This window comes from Littorina saxatilis, unplaced genomic scaffold (genome assembly GCF_037325665.1).
Source record: "Littorina saxatilis isolate snail1 unplaced genomic scaffold, US_GU_Lsax_2.0 scaffold_808, whole genome shotgun sequence".
In the NCBI taxonomy this organism is placed as follows: domain Eukaryota; kingdom Metazoa; phylum Mollusca; class Gastropoda; order Littorinimorpha; family Littorinidae; genus Littorina; species Littorina saxatilis.
The window spans coordinates 23,312-43,832 of record NW_027129023.1 but is presented as its reverse complement, the minus strand read 5'-3'; the positions used below and the strand labels follow the sequence as shown (position 1 = coordinate 43,832).

At 40.7% G+C, this 20,521-nt stretch overlaps 1 protein-coding gene and 1 long non-coding RNA gene across 2 annotated transcripts in view; one reads left to right on the top strand and one right to left on the bottom strand.

Moving 5' to 3' along the window:
* Positions 1 to 2,969: 2,969 nt before the first annotated feature.
* Positions 2,970 to 20,521, top strand: part of LOC138957312 (uncharacterized) — a gene marked incomplete at its 3' end in the record, with an annotated part of 33,262 nt that continues 15,710 nt past the window's right edge. The window contains 1 exon segment of the mRNA XM_070328445.1: positions 2,970 to 3,131. Within this exon segment, the coding sequence (XP_070184546.1) occupies positions 2,984 to 3,131 (148 nt within the window).
* On the bottom strand, positions 8,081 to 9,376 carry LOC138957313 (uncharacterized). Its single transcript, XR_011452993.1, has 2 exons — positions 8,720 to 9,376; positions 8,081 to 8,390 (listed from the first exon to the last, which is right to left on the bottom strand). It is a non-coding gene; the product is annotated as an uncharacterized lncRNA (long non-coding RNA).

Genomic DNA, 20,521 nt, shown 5'->3' with positions numbered 1-20,521 from the left:
ATTGTGTAAACAGCCTTAGTCAATTTCATGCATTTATTGTGTAAACAGCCTTAGTCAATTTCATGCATTTATTGTGTAAACAGCCTTAGTCAATTCCATGCATTTATTGTGTAAACAGCCTTAGTCAATTCCATGCATTTATTGTTTAAACAGCCTTAGTCAATTTCATGCATTTATTGTGTAAACAGCCTTAGTCAATTCCATGCATTTATTGTGTAAACAGCCTTAGTCAATTTCATGCATTTATTGTGTAAACAGCCTTAGTCAATTTCATGCATTTATTGTGTAAACAGCCTTAGTCAATTCCATGCATTTATTGTGTAAACAGCCTTAGTCAATTTCATGCATTTATTGTGTAAACAGCCTTAGTCAATTTCATGCATTTATTGTGTAAACAGCCTTAGTCAATTTCATGCATTTATTGTTTAAACAGCCTTAGTCAATTTCATGCATTTATTGTGTAAACAGCCTTAGTCAATTTCATGCATTTATTGTGTAAACAGCCTTAGTCAATTTCATGCATTTATTGTGTAAACAGCCTTAGTCAATTTCATGCATTTATTGTGTAAACAGCCTTAGTCAATTTCATGCATTTATTGTGTAAACAGCCTTAGTCAATTTCATGCATTTATTGTGTAAACAGCCTTAGTCAATTTCATGCATTTATTGTGTAAACAGCCTTAGTCAATTCCATGCATTTATTGTGTAAACAGCCTTAGTCAATTTCATGCATTTATTGTTTAAACAGCCTTAGTCAATTTCATGCATTTATTGTTTAAACAGCCTTAGTCAATTTCATGCATTTATTGTGTAAACAGCCTTAGTCAATTCCATGCATTTATTGTGTAAACAGCCTTAGTCAATTTCATGCATTTATTGTGTAAACAGCCTTAGTCAATTTCATGCATTTATTGTGTAAACAGCCTTAGTCAATTTCATGCATTTATTGTGTAAACAGCCTTAGTCAATTCCATGCATTTATTGTGTAAACAGCCTTAGTCAATTTCATGCATTTATTGTGTAAACAGCCTTAGTCAATTTCATGCATTTATTGTGTAAACAGCCTTAGTCAATTTCATGCATTTATTGTGTAAACAGCCTTAGTCAATTTCATGCATTTATTGTGTAAACAGCCTTAGTCAATTTCATGCATTTATTGTGTTAACAGCCATAGTCAATTCCATGCATTTATTGTGTAAACAGCCTTAGTCAATTCCATGCATTTATTGTGTAAACAGCCTTAGTCAATTCCATGCATTTATTGTGTAAACAGCCTTAGTCAATTTCATGCATTTATTGTGTAAACAGCCTTAGTCAATTCCATGCATTTATTGTGTAAACAGCCTTAGTCAATTCCATGCATTTATTGTGTAAACAGCCTTAGTCAATGTCATGCATTTATTGTGTAAACAGCCTTAGTCAATTTCATGCATTTATTGTGTAAACAGCCTTAGTCAATTTCATGCATTTATTGTGTAAACAGCCTTAGTCAATTCCATGCATTTATTGTGTAAACAGCCTTAGTCAATTCCATGCATTTATTGTGTAAACAGCCTTAGTCAATGTCATGCATTTATTGTGTAAACAGCCTTAGTCAATTTCATGCATTTATTGTGTAAACAGCCGTACTCCGCAACGCAATTTGTCTGATTGTTGTTAGTCACACCTTGTGTCTGGACTGCGGAGCCTGAATTACGCACACACGCACGGACACAAATACTCGAATACCAAACACACACACGGACACAAATACTTGAATACCAAACACACGCACGGACACAAATACTCGAATACCAAACACACGCACGGACACAAATACTCGAATACCAAACACACGCACGGACACAAATACTCGAATACCAAACACACGCACGGACACAAATACTCGAATACCAAACACACACGCACGGACACAAATACTCGAATACCGAACACACGCGCACGGACACAAATACTCGAATACCAAACACACGCGCGCACGGACACAAATACTCGAATACCAAACACACGCACGGACACAAATACTCGAATACCAAACACACGCACGGACACAAATACTCGAATACCAAACACACACGCACGGACACAAATACTTGATTACCAAACATACACGCACGGACACAAATACTCGATTACCAAACACAAACAGAAGGACACAAATACTTGATTACCAAACACACACGCACGGACACAAATACTCCATTACCAAACACAAACACACGGACCCAAATAATCGATTACCAAACACACACGGACACAAATACTCGATTACCAAACACAAACACAATCTCATCTGTTCGCACATTTTGACACCGCAGACACAACACTTAATACATTCTTGTTCACTTATGTATTGTACAAATTCGTGCCAAAAGTAAATGTTAAATTTGCTGTGCCACAGATTTTTTGTTTGTTTGTTTGCTTAACGCCCAGCCGACCACGAGGGGCCATATCAGGGCGGTGCTGCTTTGACATATAACGTGCGCCACACACAAGACAGAAGTCGCAGCACAGGCTTCATGTCTCACCCAGTCACATTATTCTGACACCGGACCAACCAGTCCTAGCACTAACCCCATAATGCCAGACGCCAATTTTAAAGTCTTGCGTATGACCCGGCCGGGGTTCGAACCCACGACCGCCCGATCAAGGGGCGGACGCCTTACCACTAGGCCAACCGTGCCGGTTTTGTGCCACATATTAATATACAGTTAAACAAACAAAAACCAAGTGTGTTATTTAATATTATTGTTTATCGATTAAAAAGGCATGCTTAAGCGTCTTCCCAAACTTAAAAAAAACCACCACGATCTCGTATTAAATTTCTCACCAAAAATGTGCCGGACCTCCTCTACGTATCTTCCTACGCCCCTGGTGTATGCGCGCAAAAAAAACCCAACACGTATGTGTATATGGTTGGTTGGTTGGTTTTTGGGTTTTAATGTATGTGTATATAACCAGGCGCTTCTTTTGTTGGTGATACATGGACTTTACGATGACGATGAAAGCAAAAGCAGCAGTAATGGTGTTGGCAATGACGATGATGATGATTGGTATGACTACGGCGAATAAGAGTGAATTGCGTTCCCTTCGCCGTAGACTTATACCAGCGTGCTCTAAAAAAACCAGCGGTACGTAGACAGAAAGAATTTTTTTCTCAACATATTTACAAATTGTATGTTTGATATATGTTGGACAAAAGCTTCAAAATGTACAATACTTCTTTCAAATTACCCTTATTCATATTTTAAATATATGTATATATGCAGTTGGATATGTGTCTGAATCGTGTAATAATATAAACACACATTAAATAAATAATGGCAGGTACGTGTACATGGATCAATGTTTCCCTGTATCAAACAAGGATCTACTTCAACACAATATGGACACACATACACAAACCATGCTATTTTAAATCATCGGTCTAAACACATATGTAGAGGTTACACGCCGAGTCTCAGTGATTATCAAAAATAATGGTCGAAGTTAGCGGATCATGAAAAATGCGAGCTTCAGCGAGCTTTTTCATGACCGCGAACTGAGACCATTATTTTTGATAATCACTGAGACGAGGTATGTAACCTCTTTATCCCTCCTTTCTTTCTTCAGTTATTCAAAGAAAAGAGGAGTTTTTGTGCGAAAGTTTGATCAAATCATATTCACCCAACCAGTCTACCTGCGCAGGCGATCGATTAATGCGCGGTTGTATAGTTCCGTGCAAATCATTCAAATTTGTTCACACTTCTTGTCAGTTTCTATGTTTTGAACTAAAATCAAGTACACAGTTATTTTGTCATTCTGCTGTGGCGGTAAAGGCAGATAGTGTGTGTTCTGTTCATGTTTTGGTATCGCTCAGAAAATGTTCTTTCCTCGAATGTGACTAGCAGACGAAGTTTTACACCCGTGTTCCAACGCTAAAAACTGTATGAAGTTTAGTTTTCTGGGGCAAAATAGTGTATGAAACCGCTGCATGTTCTTCAAGTTGATTAAATGTTTGCAATTGATTGCGTGTGATCTGTTTATAAATTGAAATATTGTTGAAAACTGACCGTCGGATTGCAGTCTTGTCGATGCAGCCGAAATCTGGAAGGGGAACTACTCGTGTCGCTAGACAAAGTATGAGAGTTACTTTTCCTTGGAATCTTGCTAGCGATAAACGATTGTGCACGGCAGATCTGAATTCAGAAAACAACCAAACTCATGGATTTTATATTGAGATTCATGTGTTCAAGCCTGTAGTTGCTGGTTTAAATGCGGTATGGTTGTATTGTTTGCTCCAGAAATATATATTTTGTACGTTAGAGTGTTCTGAACTTTTGAGTCGCAAAAAGTAGATCCACAATGTGTACAGTCTCTACCCATGAGCTATCGAGGATTCAGGCCCGTTGTTGGGTAAGTGATTTTGGTTGTTGGGTAAGTTACCGAAAAATAACTAGCCCTACAAGTTTACAGAGAGAAAGAAGCAGAGGGGGGGGATAATTACTATTTCACATCACATATGAATAAACTGGCATCCCAGCGTAACTTCTCGTTCAAACACGACATTCAAATCATACTGTTTACCATATTTGAATTTTATCTCCCACAATTCCGAGAGGAATGGGTCACGTGAGGTAGAACGCAGGAATACGTCACTGAACGAATGGTTTTCGTCCTGTGAAGACGTGTTGGTGCACTGTCTCTCTTGCTTTGCTTTCATTTTTCTCTAACCTTTCTCTGTACAAGTTTTAGTTGTAGGTTAGTTGAAGTGTATTGACTATTTTGATTGTTTATCATTTTGTCAACTTGCAAGGTAAGGAAACAGTTTGGAGTTTTCGGTGTTTGTTGGTTTTTGAACCGGGAACTTGTCGTTTCGCGTATGAATTTTATTTGTCGAAGCTAACACATGGAAATGTTACAGGCGTCAGTTCATTGTTTTGCAGGTGTGACCTACTATATTTGGGTCAGTTGGGATCGTTACTTGTTTTTGCACGTGTGACCTAAGGTCAGTCGGAATTGTTACTTGTTTTGGTAGGATGACATATTATTTTGGCTACGGAAATGTAGTACACGTTTGCTGACACAGTCAGTCACGATTTGCTGACATAGTCAGTCACGATTTGCTGAAGCAGCCTCTTTGTTTTTTCAGCAGCTGTCTCGATTACAGCAATTACTATCGCCTGAGGCGAACTATGGGCCACAGAAGGTCCGCTGTGCCAAGGCTGGGCACTAGTCCATTGAAGATTTGAAAATCTTTGCAGTGGATTTTAAATTGTTTTCATACTGTTACGGGTGCGCTTGCTCGTCCGCAGGAATCAATATCACTTTTTCGTGTGGTTTTTGTTCGGAATATGGCGGACTCGGGAGGTGGTGAATGTGCTGCTGGCGGGAAGAAAACCGGCAAGAAACCGGCGAAGGCACAACCTTCTGAAGTGATACCGTCAGAAAAGGCGGGAGTTGATAAGTCTCTTTCAATAGAGAAGAGCTCGTCTGGCCTACGTGATTGTGAAGTTACTCTGAAAATGGACAAAATTTTGGAGACAATGACTGCCTTGTCTGGCAGACTATGTGATTTGGAGAAAGTTGGTAAGCTTAATGCGACGCCTGTTGCTTCAACATCGCGTGGAACCGAGTCGCATGGAACCGAAAGCAGTTCGGCGCAAGAGTCGCAAGCGGATGGAGAAGACAGTGCTTCGGTTAGATTTGCTCATGACTGAGCAGTTTGAAAATGAGTTTGATTCGGCTGAAGACACGGATGTTGCTTCGGACAATGATTTTGACGCAGGCATAGTAGTAGTAGATACAGTTGGCGAGGGGATTCATCCATCTCTGGCAGATCGTTTTGAGGAAGGACTTCTTCTTCCATCAGATCGGGCACGTGTGCGAGACACTCTTCAGAACTATCCGCGGCCCAAAATTGTCACGTCGCTTCGAACGCCGACTCTCAATCGTGAATTAGATGGCAAACTGTTAGACAAGTTTGCAAAGAAAAGAGACTCGAACCTGTCCTTTGTTCAGGAACAAGTAGGTTGTGCGCTGAAAATTATCGCTCAGCTTATGTCCGACCTCAAAGAAAAACCAGCAAGTCGGAAGATGAGTGAGCGTGACAGCTTTAGCAAATTGGCCGATGCGGCCCGACTTCTTATGGCTTCACACAAGGACCTGTCACAAGTGCGGCGTGAAGTACTCAGGCCGACACTTAGCGAAGACTGCAGGGCCTTATGCAATGCGCAGCTAAATTTCAAACAGGGCCACCAGAGGTCGTCAGTTCTACCAAGGGCGGCCTCGACAACAGTTTCAGCAGAGACAACAGTACCAGCAGAGAAGAGGTGTCTCCAACCGACAGACAGGACACAAATTCTCTCCCTAGTTCCACTCCCAACAGAGCGGAATTCCCTCCAAGAAAACAAAACGGGATTAGAATCTGATATTTGTGCGCCAGCGGTTTCTATTTTTAGGGAACAGGTCAGTTCAAAATGTGTGAATACTCCTGAGAACTTTCATAGTGGAAAAGTTGCTGATCATTTAAATAGTTGGAGACAGTTAACCTCTGATAGATGGATCCTGCAGCAAGTCGCAGGAATTGAAATAGATTGAATTTATAATCACTGGTGAACACATTCCAGACAGGAAAGAAATTAGATTTCTTCTTCCGAGGATGAGCTAGTGGCTAATGAAGTAGCGAAGCTAGTGGAGAAACAGATTGTTCAAGAGGTGGATCAACGGCCAGATCAACTTTTATCAAGTATTTCTTGCGTCAGAAAAAAGATGGTAGTCAAAGGGTTATTTTAAACCTTAAAAAAAAAAAAAAAAAATTGAATCGGACAATTGAAAAGATTCACTTCAAGATGGATACATTAAAAAACGCAGTGTCATTAATGAAAAAAGATTGCTTTTTTTGCCTCAGTTGATCTAAAAGATGCATATTTCTCCATACGCATCGCTCACAAGTTCAGAAAATATTTCAGATTTCAGTTTCATGGCAAAACCTGTGAGTTCCTGGCTCTTCCACAGGGATACCGTGATTCTCCCCGCCTTTTCACGAAACTACTGAAGCCTGTATTGGCCCACTTACGTTTATCTGGCCATACCCTTCTGATATACATTGATGATACCCTTTTGCAAGGAGACACTTTTGAAGAATGCCAGGCAGCAGTGTTAGATACATGTGCTTTGTTGGATCGTTTGGGCTTTACTGTGCATCCTGTGAAGTCGGTATTTACACCTACTCAATGCATTGAGTTTTTAGGGTTTCAGCTTGATTCTCAGAACATGTTAGTTTCTCTGACCCCCCCCCCCCCCCGGACAGTTGATAAAATTCGTAATAAGTGCGCTGATTTGGCTGGAAGAAAGAAATGTACAATTAGGCAGTTGGCTGAAGTTATCGGATATTTAGTGGCTGCCCAACCGGGTGTTTGGGTTGCACCTCTCTTTTTTTAAACGATTAGAGATCGCAAAAAATGAAGCCCTTGCTGTTAGGAAAGGTGACTTTGATGCAGAACTTGTGGTTTCAGAACAAGTTCGTTCAGACCTTCTCTGGTGGATTGATAATGTAAAGCAATATCCTTCCCCTGTTAGCAGAGGCATACCTACTGTAATAGTCAAATCAGATGCTTCGAAAATAGGGTGGGGGCGGAGTGTCAGGGTAGCACCACAGGGGGAATGTGGACCAAGGAAGAAGCTTTTGAACATATTAATTGTTTGGAACTTAAAGCAGGTTACTTTGCCCTGAAATCCCTTTACAGGGGATTATGTCACTCTTACATTCAGTTACTTACAGACAATAGCACCACTGTTGCTTGTATTAATAACATGGGCAGCACAAAAGTTTTGTGCAACGACATTGCCAGAGACATTTGGTTGTGGTGCTTATCACATAGTAATTGTATAACAGCAACACACTTACCGGGTTGCCTAAATATAGAGGCAGATGCAGAATCCCGTGTAGATAGTGTTGCGGATCCTGTCTGTTGCGTACTCGGAGGGTACGAAGACCTCACCTTTTACGTTATAAATCAGAACAAGAATGAATTTTGTTTCTAAAAAAAATTCTATCACACCATTATTGCAGATTCATGCACAAAACACACAAGACGTATTTGTAAATTTATAGATTCAACTTTTATTTACTGGCTTGTTCCGTGGTCGACGGGTTATTCTTCATTTCTGTATCGTTCATATATCCTGGATCTAATTCTAAAAGTCACTCATCTTGAAAATACGCAGTGATGATGTTGACAGTCGGAACGTCGTGTGGTCCAGGCTGGTTATCGTCGAACGGTTATATAAAGTTCATCATTGATGATCAGGAAAACATCGCACGAAGTTAGAGGGTTGATCGTGAAAAAAACTCGTCCCTCAGATCTCGAACTGGAAACTCGTAGTCGTAACTCGAAACACCAACATATCTGTCGAAATAATGACAAGTCTCAGAACTGGGAATTATTCTATCATCATACAAACCGTTTCCCCTGAGACCTGTGTGATAAAACTACATCTTGTTATTCAAATGGAGATCCAACTATATCATTCATTACAGCACTTTATAAACAATTAATTATCCACATTCGTTCCTCATGCTGCTCAACGTTCATACAATGTATTACGTTTGATCTACAGTGATCACATAAAATCTTGGTATTTGATCACACTTGTGATACCGTGACCAATACAGTGCTCATAAAAATTAACTTGGTAACCTTGGGAAAATCAACTTGGATCTAAAAAACATATTTACCGAGAAAAGATTCCATCACCCTGACGGTTACCGGCTACCGCTGTCGCTCACTGCCAGATCTCTGGTCGCTCCGTGAAAGATAGGGTGTCTCCTCTGTGTAAGCTCTTGCCAACTTCGTTCGCCCTTGGCGATGGGTTTTGCTTCTAGGCATGGGCATAGAACGGTGTTGTTGTGGTCCTCTCATGCTTTCGCTCCTTCTCTTCCACTTTCCGTTGCCTTTTCTTTTCGATCGTTATTCTTTTCTCTCTCTGCGCAGACTCCTTAATCGCTAACCGAAACTCATCTTTGCGTTGTTAGCTAACCTAGACCAATGGAAACTCTTGTCTATTCGCGAAAATAGCGATCAAGAATTTCGTACCTAATAATAACCTCATTTATTATCTAACTCCTTATGTTCCCAATACTAATGAACAAAGTAAACTGACGATCACATCGAAAGTAAAAGAATAAGCTTTGAAGGAAACTCCTTCAAGAAATACGACAACTCCTTGACGACAAACAAAATGACGTCAACTGATAGCAAAACTTTGACGTAATTATACTTCGGTTTTCCCGACGATTCATAGGCACTTGCTGCATCACCTAATTAAATAGACCATAGGTGCCTGACGGTGCTCGGTATTTGTATGGACCTGAATAGCTTGCGTACATTTTCGCAACAGATAGACACAACATTGAATAGCATTTGGACACACAAGTGTTTGCAGAAGTCATCAATCGGTTTGGTCTCTGTGATGTAGACTTATTTGCTTCTCGTGTTAACGCACAGCTAAGAAAGTATGTTTCATGGAAACCTGACCCAGATGCATTTGCCATTGATGCATTTTCCTTAGACTGGTCATTGTTCAAGGCGTTCTGTTTTCCGCCTTTCAGTCTCATTCCAAGAGTGCTCCAAAGGATAGAAGTCTTAGAGGCGGAGTGTGTGCTGGTGGTGCCATTATGGACAACGCAAGTGTGGTTCACCAAACTGTTGCGTCTACTAGTAGAACTGCCGGTCATGTTGCCCCGAAAAGAAAACTTACTCAGTCATCCACTGACAGGGGAGCACCATCCACTACTGAAGAAGATGAAACTAGTAGCATGTTCCTTGTCCGGAAAGCCCTTCAGAAATAGGGAATTCAGGATGAAGCAACAGACATTATCCTGTCAGCGTGGAGAGAGGGTACGAAGCGTAACTACGAGTCATATTTCAAACGCTGGCTTCAACATTGCCTTGAACGGGATATAGAGATCCCTTTTGTGCCTTTCCACATGAGTTGATAAGGTTTTTAACAAAACTGTTCCAAGAAGGCAAAGGATACAGCAGTTTGAACATGGCATGAAGCGCTGTTTCCGCATTGTCCCTTCAGGATAATTGTTCAGTGGGTTGTCACTGGTGAAGAAGTTTTTGAAAGGAGCTTTCAACAGACGGCCAGCTTTGCCTCGTACTTGTGTGACCTGGGACGCTAATCTAGTGCTACATTTGTTAAAAGAATGGTCACCGGCAAATTTTTTATCGCTGGCGCAATTGACGCTTAAAACTGTGCTGTTGTGCTTGTTGGTCTCTAGTCAAAGGGGACAGGCGATTTGGTTGATGGACTTGCGTAACATGAGTTGGACAAAGGAAGATGTACGATGTAGGTTTGGGGATTTGCTCAAAACTTCTGGCCCAAACAAACATCAGAATGAAGTGGTATTTTGTGCCTTTCCGTCTGATTTGGCAATTTGTGTTGTATATTATTTGAAACAATATGTCAAAAGAACTCGTGCATTTAGAGGAACGGAAACGAGACTCTTTATCAGTTGGACAGCACCTCACAAAGCGGTGTCGAGAGATACTATCCGTCGATGGACAAAGATTGGATTACAAAAAGCGGGTATTGACATGACAATATTTACGCCGCATTCAACTCGTTCCGCTGCATCTAGTAAAGCTGCAAGTAAAATTCCTCTGGCAACCATTCTGAAGACTAGTGGTTGGCGTCGGGCTAACACCTTCACAACTTTTTACAAGAAACCAGTGGACAGTGGGAGGAGTTTTGGACAGGCTGTTCCGTCATGAAGAATTGGGGTAGGTTTATATGTATTTCAATTCATCGACAGTGCTAGGGTGTAAATGCTACAGACTTTAAAGTCTCACGTGACCCATTCCTCTCGGAATTGTGGGAGATAAAATTACATAATCATGACGAGCTTACCTGAGTAAGTGAAGTCTAATTGTGGTTTTATCGACCACAATGTAGAGAGGAAAGGGATTACGTGCCTCGCCCTAAGTTGTCTTCAGAGTTATACTGATAACCGTTTTCCCTCCCTATCCCTTTCCTCTCTCTTTCTCTTTTCTCTGCACCATTTACACGTCGTTAAACAGTGACGTATTCCCGCGTTCTATCTCACGTAATCCCTTTCCTCTCTACATTGTGGTCGATAAAACCACAATTAGACTTCACTTACTCAGGTAAGCTCGTCATAATTATGTAATTTGCTGATGGACATTTTTGCAATTATTGTAATATAATGTGCACTGGGCGAAAAGTGGCGTTTTGTATCTTACAAAACTACTCAAAATCCCAACAAAACTTCAAGTTTCAATGGGTTTATTAGATTTTGGTGTTCACGACAACGCCAGATTTTGATTGGATTTTGTTGAAGTTATCACTGCGAAATTGCCTGGAATTTCAGCGCGTTTTGCGACAGTCAAAACATCATGTTAAACCATGTTACAGCATGTCTGTAACATGCAAAAATGCCAAGTTTTGATGGCATTAAAGCTTTGGTTTAACGCCAAGTAACATCATGTTATCGTAGACTTAACTTGCAAAACTGCTTGTTTTGGTGGTGTAACGGCTTGCTTGTAACGTGATTAACATCATGTTATTGCTGGTTTAACATGCAAAACCCCATGTTATGTTGGTTTTTAAAGATTGCTCAAATGCCTATTAACTCCATGTTATGTTGGTGTTAAAGCTTGCTCAAATGCCTATTAACACCATGTTAGTTGGTGTTTGGCTTGATTATTAATGTAAAAAAACACCATGTTATGACGTTCACATAATTGTTTTCACCTGGGTGGAATTTTGTGGAAAAGAAAGCATATTGTTTGGGAATTGTGTGCGGGTTTCATGCTTGGATATTGCACTTTGCTGACTTGTCACATGTCAATTTACATTTAACAATATTAGTTTTCAAATGCATCATCCTTCACACATTATGTAAACATCTTTAACATTAACACTTTGGTTGTAAAAGTATTGCACTTTATTCAAACAGAACAAAAACAAAAATGCTGATTCACAATGTACATACAATAGCAAAGGACTATTTTGAGTGGAGACAGTGTTCATCCACACTATAATTGGATAAGCTAAAATAAATTATTTAAATCGGTGTGAAAGCCACACGAAATGAAAACACACTATCAGTAAATTACTTCCCTTGTGAGTGAGAGGGTCATACCCATAAAAGCCATGTCAGTTTTAGCCCATGTGAGTGTGTGTTGTGAGGGGGGGATGGGGGGGGGGTGGGGGGCAGATGCCCTGTGAAAACATTGGCCATAGATATATATGTGAATTACTTCCCTTGGGTATGAACATTTATGAATGATTTAAATGGGTGAAGGAAAGCTTAAACAAAATGAAAATCAGTAAATTACTAAATAACTAAATTACTTCCCTTGTGAGTGAGAACAGTCATGAATACCATGTTCCAACTTTTTGCGAAAAATTCGCCCACAATGTGACCTTCAAAGTTGAAAAGGGGTAACTGAACTTCATGTTTGGATGTCATCGAGTCCAACATGTCAGTAAAGTTTGAAAGCCCTAGATTCATAAACATCTGAAAACTGCTCAACGTCTGTGCATCACGGCACATTAATAAAAGTAAGAGTTAGTAAGATTAACCTAACTGCTATGGTGAGGCAGTAATCACTCGTTGATGAAGAATTATTTGAATTCTGAATTTCGAACAAAATAAATACAGTGGGCCCCCCTCCAAACCCAGAATAAAAAAAAGCAGGTCTTAAAAAGGAGGAAATCTGCTTAATATGTAGGTAAATGTACAACGGGTTGTGAACAGAAAATCCAAAAACGTAAGGTCTTAAAAGCGGGGAAGTCTGAAAAGGGGGGAAGGGGGGGACCTAAAATGTGTCGATCATAACCATAATTTATCTAACAAAGTTCATTCTGAAATCTTCTTCAGCGTTTGATTATGTTTGTTTATTTGGTGTTTAACGTCGTTTTCAACCACGAAGGTTATATCGCGACGGAGGGAAGGGGAGAGATGGGATAAAGCCACTTGTCAATTGTTTCTTGTTCACAAAAGCACTAATCAAAAATTTGCTCCAGGGGCTTGCAACGTAGTACAATATATTACCTTATTGGGAGAATGCAAGTTTCCAGTACAAAGGACTTAACATTTCTTACATACTGCTAGACTAAAATCTTTACAAACATTGACTATATTCTATACAAGAAACACTTAACAAGGGTAAAAGGAAAAACAGAATCCGTTAGTCGCCTCTTACGACATGCTGGGGAGTATCGGGTAAATTCTTTCTCGTCCCAACCAATATGGGACTCCCCCTAACCCGCGGGGGGTGTTTGATTATGGAGAGACTAAATCCTCAGTTCAGATGTGGTCTTGACTCCTTGTCTCCCAGGTACGGATATATCCGTACCCACTCATTTGGCTCTATCTGACCAGGTATGGATATATATCCGTACACACAGTCACTATGTACATTGCATCTGTTCTCATTCATCACATATCCGCATTCTGCTCAGACTGTTAGCTTCAGTCGCTTCCTGTAACGTTGATCTAACGCCAGCATTCTAGCCTGTTGATACACAGTTCCTACAATTCTGACTGACCTGCTGCAGCACAGCTGGTCTGGGCTTAACAAATCTTGGTCAACATAGGTGGGGTAAAGTGTTAAAATAAAGCGTCCTTCCAAAGTCGATGACAGTTCCCCAGAGTATTCACAAAATGATATGGTACTGGAAGCCTTGCATGGCGACGAAAAAGATGTCCACGCCTACATCAATCAATAGGAAGCTTATATAGCGCGTATTCCGTGGGCCCCCCGCGGGTTGCGGGGAGTCCCATATTGGTTGGGACGAGAAAGAATTTACCGGATGCTCCCTAGCTTGTCATAAGAGGCGACTAACGGATTCTGTTTCTCCATTTACCCTTGTTAAGTGTTTCTTGTATAGAATATAGTCAATGTTTGTAAAGATTTTAGTCAAGCAGTATGTAAGAAATGTTAAGTCCTTTGTACTGGAAACTTGCATTCTCCCAGTAAGGTAATATATTGTACTACGTTGCAAGCCCCTGGAGCAAATTTTTGATTAGTGCTTTTGTAAACAAGAAACAATTGACAAGTCAAGTGGCTCTATCCCATCTCCCCCCCCCCTTTCCTCGGTCGCGATATAACCTTGAGCGGTTGAAAACGACGTTAAACACCAAAGAAAGAAAGAAAAGAAAGAAAGAAAAGAAAGAAAGAAAGAAAGAAAGTATTCCGTGGGTACAGTTCTAAGCGCTTGTCGAAGAGTTGTCAACACAGGACTAACAAAGAAACTAACATCTACAGACGGACACGAACCCTATCACACACTAGCAAACCCTGATAAACATACAACAAACAACTGTTTAACAACAATGTACACATCAATAGCTAGGTCCAAACAAAATAATATTAAGCACAAAGAAAAAACCACCTCTCACAGAGCACAGCACAAGAATGTCTTTTGGGGCACAACACATCACGTCGAACATGAAAGTCACAGCCAGCTACGGGAAGAACTGAGTCTTCAACCTACTCTTGAACGCGTCAAGAGAGGGGCTCTGGCGAAGCTCAAGCGGCAGGCAGTTCCAGACGGAGGGGCCCGCGGAGAGAAATGCACGCTGACCAGCAGATGCGAGTTTCGAGCGAGGGATGTGAAGGCGGAGTGGGTCAGCAGCAGAACGAAGGGGACGGTCGGAGGGCTGGGTGTACAGGTCCAGGGAGGATTGAAGGTACTCGGGAGCAGAGTCGTTGAGACACTTGTAGACCAGAGTGAACAGTGTGTGGGAGATTCGGGTGTTGACATGGAGCCAGTGCTAGGAGCGAAGTAGGGGGGTGATGTGGTCTCGCTTTGTCTTCCTCAACGCCAGCCTAGCAGCAGCGTTCTGGACTCGTTGTAGGCCATGAATGGATGAGGCGGGGAGGCCAGCAGAAGGGAGTTGCAGTAGTCCAGACGACTGAAGAAGAGGGAGACAACCAGCTTGACACAGGCGTCGTGGGTGAGATAGCGACGGATGGAGGCGATGCGTCGTAGGTGGAAAAAGCAGGTCTTGATGATGAAGGAGATGTGTGTCTGCATGGAGAGAGTGGAGTCGAGAAAGACGCCAAGGCTCTTGATAGCAGGGGAGAATGGAACAGTCGCGTCATCCAGCTGGAGGTCAGTCACAGTGAGGGAAGCAATCTTCTGTCGTGTTTCAACGAGAAGGGCCTCCGTCTTCTCACTGTTCAGCTGCAACTTGTTCTCAGTCATCCAGTTCTTGATGTCAGTGAAACAACTGGAGATGGACCCAAGGAGATGGTCAACGTCCTCCGGATTGGCGCTGTTCTGGAGCTACATGAAGAAGTATCCTTCACGGCTTCTGCGGAAACAGTCGGCTGGGGATGAGGACAGCAGCTAATGGGGAACCTATGTAAAACATATAGACACTAGTGATACCCGAGCTACGCACGGGATTTTTTTCTTTATAAATTACAGAATTAATTGTGAATAAGCAACAAAAACGTGTTAAATGTTTGATGGCATCATACAAAACAAAATGCCATAAATTTATTTGGAGAAAATAGTGTGCACCGTACAATAACAGTTTTACACATCAGCAAATAGGAAAAAGTAACACTTGGTACTGTGAACACGGGCGGGGATATAGCTCAGTTGGTAGCGCGCTGGATTTGTATTCAGTTGGCCGCTGTCAGCGTGAGTTCGATCCCAGGTTCGGCGGAAATTTATTTCAGAGTCAAATTTGTGTGCAGACTCTCTTCGGTGTCCGAACTCCCCCCCGTGTACACTACATTGGGTGTGCACGTTAAAGATCCCACGATTGACAAAGGGGTCTTTCCTGGCAAAAATTGCTTAGGCACAGTTAATAATTGTCTACCTATACCCGTGTGACTTGGAATAGAGGCCGTGAAAGGTAAATATGCGCCGAAATGGCTGCAATTACTGGCCGTATAAAATTTCATCTCACACGGCATCACTGCAGAGCGCCTAGAACTGTACCCACGGAATATGCGCGATATAAGCCTCATTGATTGATTGATTGAACAATAAAACGCCTATCAAATTTTCATATAATTGGGAAAGGATAAAACAGCGTTAATGTGTGCCCTTTTATGAGATTTCAGTCAATGTGGACAGTCTGAGAATTCAGTCAATGTGACAAAATGATTTTGTCACGCTTCAATTAAGATGCATGCTAGTTAAAATGTATAAAAACAATATGTAACACCAATGAGCGCTTTTGCTGCTAGCCCTGCTTACCTCCCCTGGCGCAAGCGCTAGAGGACACGGGGGAAAAATCGCTTCTTTGCGATGTGTCAATCGGTACTTTTCTATTTTATTCTGCAGCTTAGGTAACTGCGCATAGTCTCCATTGTTTTTTTAAATGTGTGGTGTCGAGGTATGTCCGAATCATATGCTACCCATCTTTTACACATGGCGCAGTTACCTAAGCTGCAGAAATTAAATTCTGTTCTTTCTTTATTTGGTGTTTAACGTCGTTTTCAACCACGAGGGTTATATCGCGACGGATAAATTAACAAAATATCAATGTATATATAGAGGGGGAATCGAAACGAGGGCCGTGGTGTATGTGTGTGTGTGTGTGTGTGTGTGTGTGTGTGTGTGTGTGTGTGTGTGTGTGTGTGTGTGCGTACGTGTAGAGCGATTCAGATTAAACTACTGGACCGATCTTTATGAAATTTGACATGAGAGTTCCTGGGAATGATATCCCCGGACATATTTTTCTTTTTTTCGATAAATACTTTTGATGACGTCATATCCGGCTTTTTGTAAAAGTTAAGGCGGCACTGTCACACCCTCATTTTTCAATCAAATTGATTGACATTTTGGCCAAGCAATCTTCGACAAAGCCCGGACTTCGGTATTGCATTTCAGCTTGGTGGCTTAAAAATTAATTAATGACTTTGGTCATTAAAAGTCTGAAAATTGTAAAAAAAATATTTTATTTTATAAAACGATCCAATTTTACGTTCATCTTATTCTTCATCATTTTCTGATTCCAAAAACATATAAATATGTTATATTTGGAATAAAAACAAGCACTGAAAATTAAACATATATAAAAATTATTATCAAAATTAAAATTTCGAAATCAATTAAAAAACACTTTCATCTTATTCCTTGTCGGTTCCTGATTCCAAAAACATATAGATATGATATGTTTGGATTAAAAACACGCTCAGAAAGTTAAAACGAAGAGAGGTACAGAAAAGTGTGCTATCCTTCTCAGCGCAACTACTACCCCGCTCTTCTTGTCAATTTCACTGCCTTTGCCAAGAGCGGTGGACTGACGATGCTACGAGTATACGGTCTTGCTGAAAAAATTGCATTGCGTTCAGTTTCATTCTGTGAGTTCGACAGCTTGACTAAATGTTGTATTTTCGCCTTACGTGACTTGTTTGTTTATGTGGTAGCGAAGTCGGTTATGTTAAACCTCTTTTTTATATTTAGTCAAGTTTTGACTAAATATTTTAACGTAGAGGGGGGAATCGAGACGAGGGTCGTGGTGTATGTGTGTGTGTGTGTGTGTGTGTGTGTGTGTGTGTGTGTGTGTGTGTGTGTGTCTGTCTGTCTGTGTGTGTGTGTAGAGCGATTCAGACTAAACTACTGGACCGATCTTTATGAAATTTGACATGAGAGTTCCTGGGTATGAAATCCCCGAACCTTTTTTTCATTTTTTTGATAAATGTCTTTGATGACGTCATATCCGGCTTTTCGTGAAAGTTGAGGCGGCACTGTCACGCCCTCATTTTTCAACCAAATTGGTTGAAATTTTGGTCAAGTAATCTTCGACGAAGCCCGGACTTCGGTATTGCATTTCAGCTGTGTGGCTTAAAAATTAATTAATGACTTTGGTCATCAAAAATCTGAAAATTGTAAAAAAAAATAAAAAATTTGTAAAACGATCCAAATTTACGTTTATCTTATTTTCCATCATTTGCTGATTCCAAAAACATATAAATATGTTATATTCGGATTAAAAACAAGCTCTGAAAATTAAATATATAAAAATTATAATCAAAATTAAATTGTCGAAATCAATTTAAAAACACTTTCATCTTATTCCTTGTCGGTTCCTGATTCCAAAAACATATAGATATGTTATGTTTGGATTAAAAACACGCTCAGAAAGTTAAAACAAAGAGAGGTACAGAAAAGCGTGCTATCCTTCTCAGCGCAACTACTACCCCGCTCTTCTTGTCAATTTCACTGCCTTTGCCATGAGCGGTGGACTGACGATGCTACGAGTATACGGTCTTGCTGAAAAATGGCATTGCGTTCAGTTTCATTCTGTGAGTTCGACAGCTACTTGACTAAATATTGTATTTTCGCCTTACGCGACTTGTTTTTAATGATTGTGTATCGGTAAAACTGTTTGGTTAGAGCGAAAGTTTTGGGCTACTGGTCAATTTAAAAAGGCAGAACTAGTCAAGTTTTGGGGGGAATCAAGATATAAGGTGTAGTGAAAAGAAGATAAGTTCAGTAACTTTCATATTATTTGGGAAAATGTGTGTCCAAATTTTTACAAAAGGTAAATTGTTGTACTTAGGTGTTAGTAAATTATATTTGTCCTCGTTAATTGTGAACAGGATGTATGTTTATGTAAAGTTGAAAGTCAAGATTGGATTGGTTTATCATACGCGCGTGACTGCATGTGTGTTGGACATTACACTTTATTATCTCAATTTCGAGAAACTCGGGTGTGGTGAATCACAACAAACAACATAAAACGTAAGAAAATAAATAAAATATCGAGGCGCAAATAATCAGCTCATAATAGTGTGTGTCTGGGGGGTGCACACACACACACACACACACACACACACACACACGCACGCGCACACAAACAAACGCACAATTATACCCGCACGCACGCACGCACATGCGGCACTCGCACAAATACATACAAACACTTTCCCACACACACCCACACGCACACACACACACACAAACACACACACACACATGTGCGCGCGTGTACTGCAAACAAATGAATGAATGAACACACGCACACCTACACACGCACGCACACACACACCCACACACACGCACACTCTCACACAAACACACACTCACACATGCACACAAAGACGCCCATTTACATAGAAACACACCTCCCCCCCCCCCATAAGCGGGGATGAAATTTTAAGAGTGGTGGCCAGTGACCGAGAACGAACAAAAGTCAAAGCTGGCAACTCAGGTTTGTATTCAGGAAAATTTACACGAAATGCACGCACGAGATACGACTTTTCTTTCTATTTTCTCTCTTTGGGACTTTCATTTGCGTTAGATCGGTTTTATATGAAAAACCGAAGAAAAGCCCTGCTATTTTGCACTGAGCAACTTTGGAAGCAGCGTGTTTACTCCTGGGTTTCGCTGTAGTACAATTCCTCGCTTGCTTCAAAAGTAAGCACTTTTTCCGTCCCATGCATGCGAAATTGAGGATGTACTTCCGATGTCGCTCAAAACGTAGGAAGTTGTCGCAAACTACCATCAATTACTTCCTCGTTTTGCTTCGAAGTAAGCCGTTCTTCTGCCCCATGCATACGAAAGTGAGGCAAGTTCTTCCGATGTCACTCAAAACTTCGGGAGTTTTCGCGAACTTCCCCCATAAGCATACGGGCACAGGACAAAACAGCTTCGTCAATCCAGGCAGCAAGAAAGTCGCTCAACTTTTGCGTGGAACACGAAGTAAACAGACATGCAAGAATAGCGAAATAGTGTACTGCGGTAAGCAGGGAAGCGCGCTTTTCTCTATTCTTTTTAACTTGTTGAGCTTGTTTCGAATAGAACATATTATATTTGTATGTTTAAATAATAATCGAAGTACTAATTAACCTATTTTCGCTAATTGTGATCACATTTTAAGAGTAAACATGACATATGTATATATTTTTAGTTTCAAAATTTGATGAAGAATATGCTGCCTTCAATTTAAATCTGTTTGCGAAAAATCTATTTTAATTACAACTTTGATGAGCCAACTCAGTAATTAATGTTTAAGCCTCCAAGCAGAAAGGCCTTACCAAAGTCCGGCTTTCGTCGAAGATTGCTTTGCCAAAATTTCAATCAATTCCATAGAAAATTGAGGGTGTGACAGTGCCGCCTCAACTTTTACAAAAAGCCGGATATGACGCCATCAAAGGCATTTATCGAAAAAATGAAAAAAATCTCTGGGGATATCATACCCAGAAACTCTCATGTAAAATTTCATAAAGATCGGTATTGTAGTTTAATCTGAATCGCTCTACACACACACACACACACACACACACACACACACACACACACACACACACACACACACACACACACACACACACACACACAAAGACACACACGCACAAACACACATACACCACGACCATCGTCTCGATTCCCCGTCTCGATGTTAAAACATTTAGTCATTACTTGACTAAATGTAACAAGTCGCGTAAGGCGAAATTACTATATTTAGTCAAGCTGTGGAACTCACAGAATGAAACTGAACGCACTGCATTTATTCACATTGACCGTAGTCCGCCGC